The 12026-nt window shown below is 46.5% G+C and overlaps 1 protein-coding gene across 1 annotated transcript in view; it reads left to right on the plus strand.

Moving 5' to 3' along the window:
- Nucleotides 1-10982, plus strand: part of CSMD2 (CUB and Sushi multiple domains 2) — a 653863-nt gene extending 642881 nt beyond the window's left edge. Inside the window, 6 exon segments of the mRNA XM_055082266.1 lie at nucleotides 4103-4165; nucleotides 5391-5552; nucleotides 7048-7160; nucleotides 9014-9101; nucleotides 10499-10637; nucleotides 10823-10982. Coding sequence (XP_054938241.1) covers nucleotides 4103-4165; nucleotides 5391-5552; nucleotides 7048-7160; nucleotides 9014-9101; nucleotides 10499-10637; nucleotides 10823-10982 — 725 coding nt within the window.
- The last annotated feature ends 1044 nt before the right edge of the window (nucleotides 10983-12026 follow it).

Below are 12026 nucleotides of genomic sequence, written 5' to 3' on the forward strand. Positions count from 1 at the left end.
TTTTTTTTTTTTTTTTTTTTTTTTTTTTGCGGTACGCGGGCCTCTCACTGTGTGGCCTCTCCGGTTGCGGAGCACAGGCTCCGGACGCACAGCCATGGCTCACGGGCCCAGCTGCTCTGCGGCATGTGGGATCTTCCCAGACCGGGGCGCAAACCCGGTTCCCCTGCATCGGCAGGCAGACTCTCAACCACTGCGCCACCAGGGAAGCCCTACAACAGTCTTTTTTTAAGCTGATAACAACCAAACTTGGAATGCATACAAAAGCTCCAAGTTTTTACAGTCCCCCACATTTTATGTTTTTGATGTCACAATTTACATCTTTTATATTGTATTTCCATTAAAAATTATTGTAGTTCTAGTTATTGTTACCATTTTTGTCTTTTAACCTTTATACTAGAGTTACAAGTGATTTACCCACTAACATTACAATATTATAGTATTCTGAATTTAATCATATATTTATCTTTACCAGTGAGTTTTATACTTTCATGTGTTTTTATGTTAGATTTTCACTTCCACTTAAACCGCTGCTGTTTAACCCCTCTATTGAATTCTCCAGGTCAATTATTACATTTTCAGCTCTATGGTTTCCATTTGGTACTTTTAAAATATTTTCTCTTTGTTGAAATTCTTGCTTTGTGCATTGCTTTCCTGACCTCAGTGAGCATCTTTATGACCATTATTTTGAACTCTCTATTGGGTAAATCACTTATCACTGTTTCATTAGGATCCGTTTCTGGAGATTTATCTTATTATTTGGTTTGGAACATTTTCCCTTGTGATTCACTTTCCCTGATTCTCTGTGTTGGTTTCTACTCATTAGATAAAACAGGCAGCTCTCCCACCCAGTCTTCACAGACCGGTCTCGTTTAGGCAATGAACCTCACCAGTCAGTGCAGCCCAATCTCCTGGTGCCTCCCAAACCTTTGTGATTGTCCAAGCTGTCGTCTTGATTCCTAGTGGCTCCCAGTAGTTGAGGGTGTACCAAGACCCATGAGCGTCCCACAGAGGTCAGCAGCTAGATGCAGGCTGATTAGAAGCAGACTCTCAGGCAACAGTTGGAAAAGTATGCAGTCAGACCCCTTCCGGGGAGAAACTGGGAGATGTGCATTTTTACCTGCTCCCTCCGTGTGAGACCAGGTATATAGCCACAGGGGTTTCTACTGTGTCCATTTAAAAACTGCTTCCTTGTTTGCTGTAGTCCTGTGGAACTCATGAACACAAGCCCCAAGCCCCATTGGCCTTCAGAGCTAGGTGATTTGGGCACCCATCCCTCAGGTGGCAGCCTTAAAAGTCAGGGTGCTAGATGTGTGGTACAAACTCAACACTCTCAGGGAAAAGCTGGGAGTTGGGAGTCCCTCCTGATTGTATGGTGCCGTGCCAGGTGTGGGGTTTATTTCAAGAATGCGTCTCAGCCTTTCCTACCTGTTTTGATGTGGGTATTTTCTCAGTCACCCAATGTGTAGGTGTCACTCAGCTAGTTTCTGGATTTCTCTCGGAGAGAATTGATCTGTTTTCTTCTGCACATTCAGTGTATCCGTGGGAGGAGGGGAATTCAGGAGACTCCTATGTTGCCATCTTGGTCCAGAGTCCCTTTAAGAGTTCTGTATATATCTAGAATATAAGACCCTTGTCAGATGCATGATTTGCAAATATTTCCCCCATTTTGTGGGTTGTCTTTTCACTGCCTTTTTTTTTTTAATTTATAGTACTTTCTTTTTTATTTCATTCATCACCTAAAATTTAAGCTCCATTTTATCCTGTGTTAATTTTTTTCTTTTTTTTTTTTCAGGTGTGGATTTTTTCACAGCTTTATTGAGATATAATTGATATACAAAAACTGCACATATTTAATGTATGCGATTTGATGAGTTTGGATCTTTTCACTTTCCTTTTGGTGTCCTTTTAAACACAGAAGCTTTTCATTTCGATGAGCTCCAATTTATCTATATTTTATAGGTTTACTTGTGCTTTTACTATCATATTTAAGAAACCATTGCCTAATCCAAGGTCGCAAAGATTTGTACCTTTGTTTTCTTCTAAGAGTTTTGGGGTCCAAATTCATGCTATTGCATGCAGATATCCAATTGTCCCAGCACCATTTGTTGAAAAGACTATTCTTCCCTCATTGGATTGTCTTGGCACCCTTTTCAAAGACCATTTGACCACAAATGTATGAGCTAATATTAGGATCCTCAGTTTTATTCCATTGATCTGTATAACTGTCCTTATACCATTACCGCCCAGTCCTGATTACTATAGCTTTGCAGTAAGTTTTGAAGTTGGGAAGTGTAAGTCCTCCTTTTTGCTCTTCTTTTTCAAGATTGTTTTGGCTATTCTGGGCCCCTTTTATTTCTATATGAATTTTAGGAATGGATTGTCAATTTCTGCAAACAGACAGCTGGGATTTTAATAAGGATGGTGTTGAATCTGTAGATCAATTTGGGGAGTATTGCCATTTGAACAATATTAAGTCTTCCAACCCATGAGCATGGGATATCTTTCCACTTATTTAAATCTTTAATTTCTTTCAATGATGGTTTGTAACTTTCAATGTACAAGTCTTGCACTTCCTTGGTTACCTTTATGCTTAAGTATTTTTTTAACGCTATAATAGGTACTTGCGTTTAAAAATACAAAATGCTTTAGATGCAGTTGAATCTCAACTCAACCCCTTACTATAAGACCCTGGGTAAGTCCCTTGACCTCTCTGCCTCTAACACGTTTCTCTTCTGTTAAATGAAGACAATAACATCTACCTCACAGTTCTGAGAGAAGGAGTAAATGAAATAACATGAATAAAGTGCCTAGCACAGTGTCTGGCACATAAAATGCTTTCTCCCTCTTTGCTCCCTTCATCTTCTAAAACCTAAGACAATAAAGGCATTTCGTTCAGAGGTGTGCCTTCATGGAGTCACTGTGGAAAATGTGTCCACAGCCTTCTGTACCCCTGAACATAAGCTGACCTCAGAGTTGGAGACAGTAGTGGGAGTCCCCCCCTTTACTTGGCAACAAGGCAGATATTTCTGTTGTTTCTCTACAAAAGAAGAAAAGACATTAATATTTATTGACTGTGACTTTCACGTTCATAACCACATTTATTCAGCATAGACCTGTGAGATATGTTTCAGTATTTTCCCATGTTTCAGATGAGGAGACAAGACTCTGAGGGGTGACGTGACTAGTTGAGGTCACACAATCACTAAGTAGCACTGCTGGGACCGGAACCTAGGCTGTCGGGCTCAGGCCCAAAGCCTTCTCCTTTGCCTTTGCCTGTGAGGGCTTCTCTGTCTTAATATCGTGACTCCAAGGGAGGGAAGCAGTCCACTGAAACCCTTACCAGGACTTAGGCACTTCGCTCTTGATTGGCGGAAGGCCATCCTTTGTGCCAGACCTCTGGGAGGAAAGCAGAGGCCCTTCAACCAAGGGTCCTCAGTAGTGGCATTCAGCAGATCTGTGTGCTGGGCTGGGAAATAGACATCTTTATTTTCCTTTACCTCTTACTGAAATTTAGCATTTCTTTAATTTAGGATATAGACAAAAACTTCTAGTAGTGTTAGCAATACCTATAAATTTGTCACCAGTAGAAACTGCAGAGATTTCCACATTACACTACAATAGTTATGGATATCACGAAATGTTGTTGGGAATTCCCTGGCGGTACAGTAGTTAGGACTCCACGCTTCCACTGCAGGGGACACAGGTTCAATCCCTGATCAGGGACTTAAGATCCTGCATGCCATGTGGCATGGACAAAAAAAAGAAAGAAATGTTGTTTATGTTCCTGACTACTTCAAGATTAGAATAGTTACTGGACCTACTACTAGATCCTGTTATTTAATGCAGTAATAAAAAATCACATATATAGCTATATTCTGATTTTTTGCTTAATATTTCAATGACTATAATTGGTAAATGGGTTTCCTTTTAACTCTTTACATCTCACCAGACAAAGTAGTCCACCTCCTGGTCTAAGAGGATAAGTCCAAAGCAAGATCTCAAAGAACCCACTGACCTAATGTCAGAGAGCTGGCCATTATTTTTCCAATAGAACATAGACCAGAGGGTGAACCTGTTTTCTTCCATTCTCTTTCCCCAGCAGAGGTCCGACCCAGTGGGAGACCCATCAACACTGCCCGGGAGCCTCCGCTCACTCAAGCTTCAGGTAGGTATGCTCTAGATCTTTGGCTCAAGAAACTGGTATTGCTTCCTTCACCTACTTACCCAGAAACATGCACGTGAGTTTCTGTGTTCCCAATAGGAGGGTGTGAAAACAGTCTATAGAGCCGAACAGATTTCCCCACCCACCTCCCAACCCCAGGCAGACCTCAGGAGGAAGTGAGCTTGAAGGAAGCAGGAACTGCATGCAGAATTGAGAGCCAAAGCCTTCTAGAAACATGTCCAGAGCTTCAAGCTCTGGAGCCAACCCCTTCTGGCACAGGGCTGGCCAGTGTGTGGTCAGACACATACACCCAGGTCCTGCCTAGGGAGCTTGCTGGAAATGGTTACATTTTTAAGACAGGTATTGTGTCTTTCAAAGTGTGATGTCCAGAACTGGGCACAGAACTGCAGGTATGGCCTGACCAATGCAAAATTATTCTAGACTATCATATCCTTTTTTGAACCTTATACTTTTATTCACCATATTAGCATGTGTGTTATACAAGAAAGAAAACTAGATTTGGCATCAAACTCAATTAAAGTTCCATTTTGGTCACTGACCAGCTGTGTCCTTGGACAAAGAAACTTCACCTCTTGAGCTTCAGTTTACCTTTTGTTAAAATAAGGCTCATAATACTCTCCTTAGAAAATTATTATAAGGATAAATAACAATTTTGGTTGCTATCGTTCATTATATGCTTTTATGTGCCCAACATCATGTGACATACAATCATTTAGCCCCTGACGAGATAAGCAGGACAGCCCCATTTACAGAAGTACAGATGTGGCCTACACAGGTGAGAAAGTGGAGACTCTTGTATGTAATCAAACAACTGATAACTGACGGCCAAAATGAGACTCCAGATCTGCCTGACTCCATTAGTCCATGTTCCTATTTTATGACATTGGTTTTCTCTCCTCTCTTTTTCTCTTTCTCCATCTTTTCAACCCCTTCCCTCCTTTTATTTTCTTCTTTCTTCTAGTTCGTTCCCCCGTCCCCTCGTGTCCTCTTTTTTCTTTATCCACTTTCTCTCTCTCTCTCTTTCCCTCCAGCCATCCACTCTGAGACACAGAGCATCACAGGGAGGCCAGAACACTCCACCACCTCCTGCGTGTTAGATGTTGGGGAAAACAATCTCAGGGAGTGAACTGGGGTCGGTCATCAGGTGGCCTCAATTCTACCAGCACACGTGAAAGCCCCTCTCACATCTGTTTCTCAATTCCTCTAGTTCCTGGAGATGTTTTTGCAAAGAATTCCCTATGGAAAGGGGCCTATGAGTACCAGGGGAAGAAGCAGCCAGCCATGCTCAGAGTGACTGGTTTCCAGGTCATCAACAGCAAGGTCAACGCCACCATGATTGACCACAGCGGAGTGGAGCTGCACTTGGCTGGTAAGGGGCAGGCCACCTCTGGGAAAGCCTGCGGATGGTATGGGTGATGGGCACACGCTCTTCACAAGGATGAGTCTACTGTCACTTCCTTGTACTATCTTGCAGGGCTAGAGGGGAAGAGGAAGTGTCTATTCATCTTTGTTTACATGATAAAAGCACCACAGACTAAAGGGAAATGGTTAGATGACAAACATTAATAAATTGAACACACAAAGAACTCTTACAAGTAAAGAAAAAAGAGACGTATATCCCTAAAACTGAACCAAAAATAGGGGCAGAGAACTCCCAGAAGCCAAAGTACAGACAGTTACTAAACAAATGGAAAAACATTTTTCACAATAATCAAAAAAAAAGTAAACATAAAATGTCACTTTCCACTTATCCCACTAAGATTTTTTTAAGCAATAATCTCTGGTGCTAGTCCAGTGAAGGTACTAGTGCAGTGCTGGTCAAAGTATAAAATAGTATAGTTCTAGAAAATAATTTGGCAACTTGTATCAAGAGCCATGAAAATGACTGGACCCATTAATTACACTTCTACGAATTTTTATCATAAGAAATAGTAATAGAGGGAATCAAACATTTACCAATAAAGAATGTTCACATTACAGGGCTATTTCCATAACATAAAACCTGGGAATAGAAAATCGTCTCAAAAGAAATGGATATATTAATTATAGTATGTCTGCCGGATAAAATATTATGCCAGTTTGGGAGAAAATACACCTACTACAATGCATTTAAAATGGGACTCCAGTTTTTGAAGGAAAAAATTATATTCATAAGAAAGAAAATTGGAAGTAATTACACCAAAATATTAACAGTGGTTATTTCTCAGAAGTGAGATCAGGAGTGAATGTTTTTTCTTCATGCATCTCTGTATTTTCCAAAATTTCCCCAATTTTCAAATTTTCTATAATCAGAAAAACTGAATATCTTAGAAAGCAAGTGTTTATTCGAATAGATGGATAGAATGATGGATGCATGAGTGAATGACTGTACACATGAATACACAACCCCACGTGCAGTCACAGCCATTCATGCACACACACAAGCACAACTAACGTTCGTATTCACTCAGTTGCTCTAAGCCATAGTCCTAAACACATTCACACACTCCCATATACATGCCCTCATGCATTCCTGTACCCACCAAATTGTAAGCACACCCATGCATTAACTGACCCCGTAACATATACAAAATCCAGTTCCCTTTATTCTCACACATGGCATGTGTAAACAGGAGCACAACCACAGGTCTGTAATCCAGTTGATTATTAACACACATCTGCACATTCTTGTGTCTCCTCACATTCAGCCTGCACAAACTCACAGGACACACTACACTTACCTAACTCCAGTTATACATGGGATGTATATACCAACATCTACACGTGAAATCCCACTCAGACACTCACACCCACATACCCACAGACTTGGGTTTTGAAATTTCCCTGGATCTTTCAAGTGTACCCTCTGAACTTTCTTTTCCCAGGAATTTACAAGAAAGAAGATTTCCATCTCCTCCTCCAAGTTTACCAGGTTACAGGGCCTGTGGAGGTCTTTGTGAATAAGTTCAAAGATGATCACTGGGCCTTAGATGGGCATGTAAGTTCAGCAAAACCTCACTCAGTCCTTGACCTCCCTGTGCCCCTGCCCCATCCCTGATTCCCAGATCACTGGTAGGGAGGAGGAGGGGAGAAGTTGGTGGAAACTCTTAGGATCAACATGGAAACGTGGGAGGAGGGTTTCTTTGGGGCCAGGAGTGGGAGCACGGGAGTCTTCATCTGCTAGTGAAGTGAGCACAGGAGAGCATAGCAAGGGCCAGGAGGCTGAGAGTCCGAAGGTCAGCGCATCTTGAGCGAGATGAAGTAGGTTCTGATGTGTGAGCAGAGAGCAAGAGATCGGAGGCCGGCAGTACATGCGTAACTTCAAGCAAGTTGAAGGTCACCATGTGGTGGTAGGAGCTGGGAGAAGGTGGTGAGTCCCAGGTGCACACTGAGCACCTTCTCACGTTTGAGGACACCTGTTGTGGGTGATTTCGCACAGCATGAGACACCAGGAGCTGGGGGAAAGGAGACAACTCTCTTGCATTCCCTTGTGGGAAAGACTTGTTCCATGCAAGGGCGTTCTTCAGGTGGAAGTTCTGCAGTGATATTCCTCTGCCCATACCTTCCAATCTCACAGGCAGGGGAGTGGAGCAGTCATCTGTCACATCCCCAGCTTCCCTGTCTTGGATTATTGAAGCTAGAAGCGGAGGGGTGGGAAGGAGGGAGAGATCACGGGGCCAGAGGAGCAGAGAGCTGAGGGGTCAGGGTGGATCCTCACGGACAAGACTAGCTGGTGGAGGGCTGTGGGTTGAGTGACTTTGCTGATAATCACATGAGAAGCAAGTGGCTTCTCCAGGGGCTGGTACATGGGGTTAGTTCCTTGGGATTCTTGAGAGTATTCTATGGATCCCCTTGGGTATCCTGGTCCTGGCTGGCGTCAATAGTAGTAGTCCAAAAGCTGTGCCAGGACAGCAGACTCAATTGTGCTGGGAGGATGGCCAGAGGGGAGAGAACGAGGGTAAAGTTGGAAGCTGGAGCTGGAGTGCGGGCCAAGGGCTACGTGTAAATGGCGCTCTGGAGGGCCAGGAACAGCCGGAAGGGCTGCCTGGGGCTACAGCCAACAATCGGGCCCGCTTCTCTGTCACCCAGGGTGTGTTTGGGGGGACAGGAGGGGGGGTCAGCCTAGAGCACAGCAGACAGACGGCTGCACCTGGGGATGAAGCATGGGTCAGAAGGAACCCCGGTAGCACAAGCACCCTCAAAGCAAGCACGCCCTCGGCCGAGCAGTCCCCAGCCCACAAGTTTGCGTGTCTCTGTCTGGTACACGAGCATCACAGAGGCAAGTACAGAGAGGGCCGGGAGGAGTTATGTCCCCAGCTACCCGCCCCCAAATTAATAGCTATTGGAACTGGCACGAACTTTCCAAAGTACGTTCAATCTGCTAGATACATTTTAATCATGTATCATTTGGTTTGCTCCGCGGTGCTCTAGAACTCAGTTTTTCATCACAATAATAATAGCTAACATTTACTCAGGGCCTATTAAGTGTTCTAAGTGCTTTACCTATATTAGCTCATATAAATCTTCAGGGCAACCCTATGACATAAGTACTGTTATTGTTCCCATTTTAAAATGAGGAACTGAGGCACCGACAGATTAAGTGATTCGACCAGTAGAAATAAAAATGCCTCCCTCCCTCCTACGAGCAGTTGGAGCCCCTGCCATATCCGCAGCACCTCGCCATTGCCTGGGGGTGGGCAGAGAGCCGATGTCAGTGGAGGTGACAGGCAGGCGGGCGAGCCCAGCTGCTGGCACCGTGTGCCTGTGGGCGTGTCTCCGGCCTCGCTGGCCGGACCTCTAGCTCCTTCCGGAGCGCCTCCCACCTTACTCTGTCTGCTCCCACCCTCACAGGTCTCCTCAGAGCCCTCCGGAGGCACCTTCATTTACCAAGGCGCTGTCAAGGGCCAAGGCTTTGGGCAGTTCGGCTTTCAAAGACTTGGTAACTAGCATTTGTCCCTGGAGTGTATGCTTGAGTGGGTGGCGGAGAAACGTGTATGTTGGCATGGAGGGCAGGGGGCTGGTGAAGTTCAACAGTCCAAGAGGGGCTCTTAGCCTCTTTTGGATCAGGGATGCCTTTGAGATTTTGATAAAAGCTGTGTAATATCTCCCCAGAAAGAAGAGCAATACATAATACCCTCAACTTTTGCCAAACAGTTTCATGCTCAGCCCTGGAGTTGAAAGCCCCCAGCTTAAGGGACATTGGGTCTCAGATGCGTCCCACAACACTATCTGGCCAGCCCTCGGGCATCCCCGGGACCCCCCGAGCATTACGACATGGGGCTCTCAGGGCAGTCTCAGTCCCGGAAGGGTGGTATTGCTGTCCTCATTTTACAGATGGGTAAACTAAGCGTCAAGGAGGCTTCCTTCCCTAGTTCCTCCCCGGCATCTTTACCCTGGACCAAGCATCCTCAGTGTCAGGCATCCTCACTCCAGAGACGGGCCTTGACTCAGAGCCTCTAATGTGGGGAGGGGTCCTGGCTTCTGGGAAGCAGTTCAGGGGGAGACAGGAGGCAGGCCCGGGTGCTTGATGGGCAGCTCTATACACCCTGGGTGCTGACTGCCCTGTCCCCCGGGACCCCCTGTCTACCGAGGCAGTGCACTGCGTTTTCTCCCAGCTCTGACCTTCAGAAAGCTCCTCCTTGGCCTAAGCGGAAACCTGCTTCCCTGTGCTTCCCCCTCCACCCTGCTCCTCCCCTGGAGTTATTCCTAGCTCCATCCTCTTAGCCGCCTGGAGTAAAAGCACCCCCTCTTCCACACAGCAGCCCTTCAAAGACTGGCCCCTTACACACCAGAGAGACCTCAGGAAACCGAGTTCTTCTTCTGGCTTCACGGCTGACTGCCAGTGTGCCGGGCAGAGCCGTGGCCTCTTGGACGGAGCCTCAGCCCCCTTGGTTCACTGACAGGGGCAGAGGCTCTCACCGTGGTCTTCTGAGCGCTCCCAGTCTGGGGCAAGGGGTGGGGAGGAGGAGGGGAGACCCTAGGAGGCAGGAGCTCCAGCACTGCTGCCAAGCCCTCCAGAGCAGGTCCACCTTCACGTGCTTTATATTTTGGCTTCCTTGTAAGGTTTCATGTGATAAAATTTCTATGGCCGAAAGAAGTTCGGAAGCTTCTAAAGGGCTGCTCTCTTTTAAGGTTTTATTCTGGGACACGGTTTCAGGTTCTCCCGCAGACTGGCTTCCCCAGGCCTGACCAGCTCGTGTGGACTGACCACCCTTCTCCAGGGAGGATGGCCCAGTGCATGGGGGAGGCAGGTGGGGGGCCCCGGCCAGCACCCCAAGCCCCACCACAGTGGCTGCTGTGTCTGTGACCTGAGGTTTCTGCTCTGGGACTTTGCAGACCTCAGGCTGCTGGAATCAGACCCCGAGTCCATCGGCCGCCACTTTGCTTCCAACAGCAGCTCGGTGGCGGCCGCGATTCTGGTGCCGTTCATCGCGCTTATCATCGCGGGCTTTGTGCTCTATCTCTACAAGCACAGGTACGGGGAAGGGACAGGAGGGTCGCACGACGGGTGCCAGGCCCTCTCCCTTTCCCTGACCCACCCAGAGCCCTCCTGGCTCAGGCAAGCTGTGACCTTCTGAAGGGAACACAGAGCCTCCCTCTCCTCTTAGGGCCCCGAGTCTCCTCTCCTGACGTCTTGGTCACGCTCTCTCTCATTCCCAGGAGAAGACCCAAAGTTCCGTTCAACGGCTACGCTGGCCACGAGAACACCAATGTGCGGGCCACGTTTGAGAACCCAATGTACGACCGCAACATCCAGCCCACAGACATCATGGCCACCGAGGCAGAGCTCACAGTCAGCACGGTGTGTACAGCGGTATAGCCTCCAGGCCAGGCTGCCTTCGTCACCGCCACTGAGAGCCCCACCTCCGGCAGCTGGTGAGACACACACCCCTACAGACACGTCCAGTGTGAGAGGGACTGAGTGCCCGGTGCTGCCCTGTGCTGGCCACTGAGGCATACACCTCCGTACACCTGGGTCGGAGACTGTTGTCACCCTTTTTACAGATGGGAAGACTGAGGCACAGAGAGAGGAATTAACTTGGCCAAGATCACACAGCTAATAAGAAGCAGGATCAGACTCCAATCCCAGGCAGGCAGCTCCAGAGGCTGTGCTCTTAGCCACTAGGCTCAGCAAAATATCCAAGTAGGTGTATTAGTCAGAACTCTCCAGAGAGAGAGAGAGAGAGAGAGGGAGAGATACATATATATACACAATATATGCATACATACATATATATATGTACATATATATATAAACTCTCTAGAGAGAGATATATGTACATATTGTGTGTATGTTTGTATTGTATATATAGATATAGAGAAAGAGAGATTTACTTTCAGGAATTAGCTCACAGGATTGTGAGGCTGGCAAGTCTGGAGTCCACAGGGCAGGCCTGCAGGCTGGAAATTCCATCAGGAGCTGAGGTTGTAATCTTGAGCCCAAAGGCTGTCTGGAGGTGAATTCCTTCCTCTCAAGGGGGACCTCATTTCTCTTAAAGCCTTCAACTAATTGGTGAGGCCCACCTACATTATGGAGGGTAATCTGCTTTATTCAGAGTCTACTAATTTAAATGTTAATCACATCTAAAAAATTCCTTCACTGCAACATCTAGGCTGGTGTTTGACCAAACAACTGGGCACCAGAGCCTAGGCAGTTGACATATAAAACTATCCATCACCTAGAGCGTAATAGATGGGCAGTTGCAACCCCTGGCATTGGGCAAGACAGGAGAGCCCCCCCATTACACAGACAGAGGGGCAGACGCACACGGAGGCTCCCATGGGTCCACTGGACACCCTCTCTCTCTCTCTCTCTCTCTCTCTCACACACACACACACACACACACACACACACACACACACA

The sequence above is a fragment of the Physeter macrocephalus genome, chromosome 3 (genome assembly GCF_002837175.3).
Source record: "Physeter macrocephalus isolate SW-GA chromosome 3, ASM283717v5, whole genome shotgun sequence".
NCBI classification, from domain to species: domain Eukaryota; kingdom Metazoa; phylum Chordata; class Mammalia; order Artiodactyla; family Physeteridae; genus Physeter; species Physeter macrocephalus.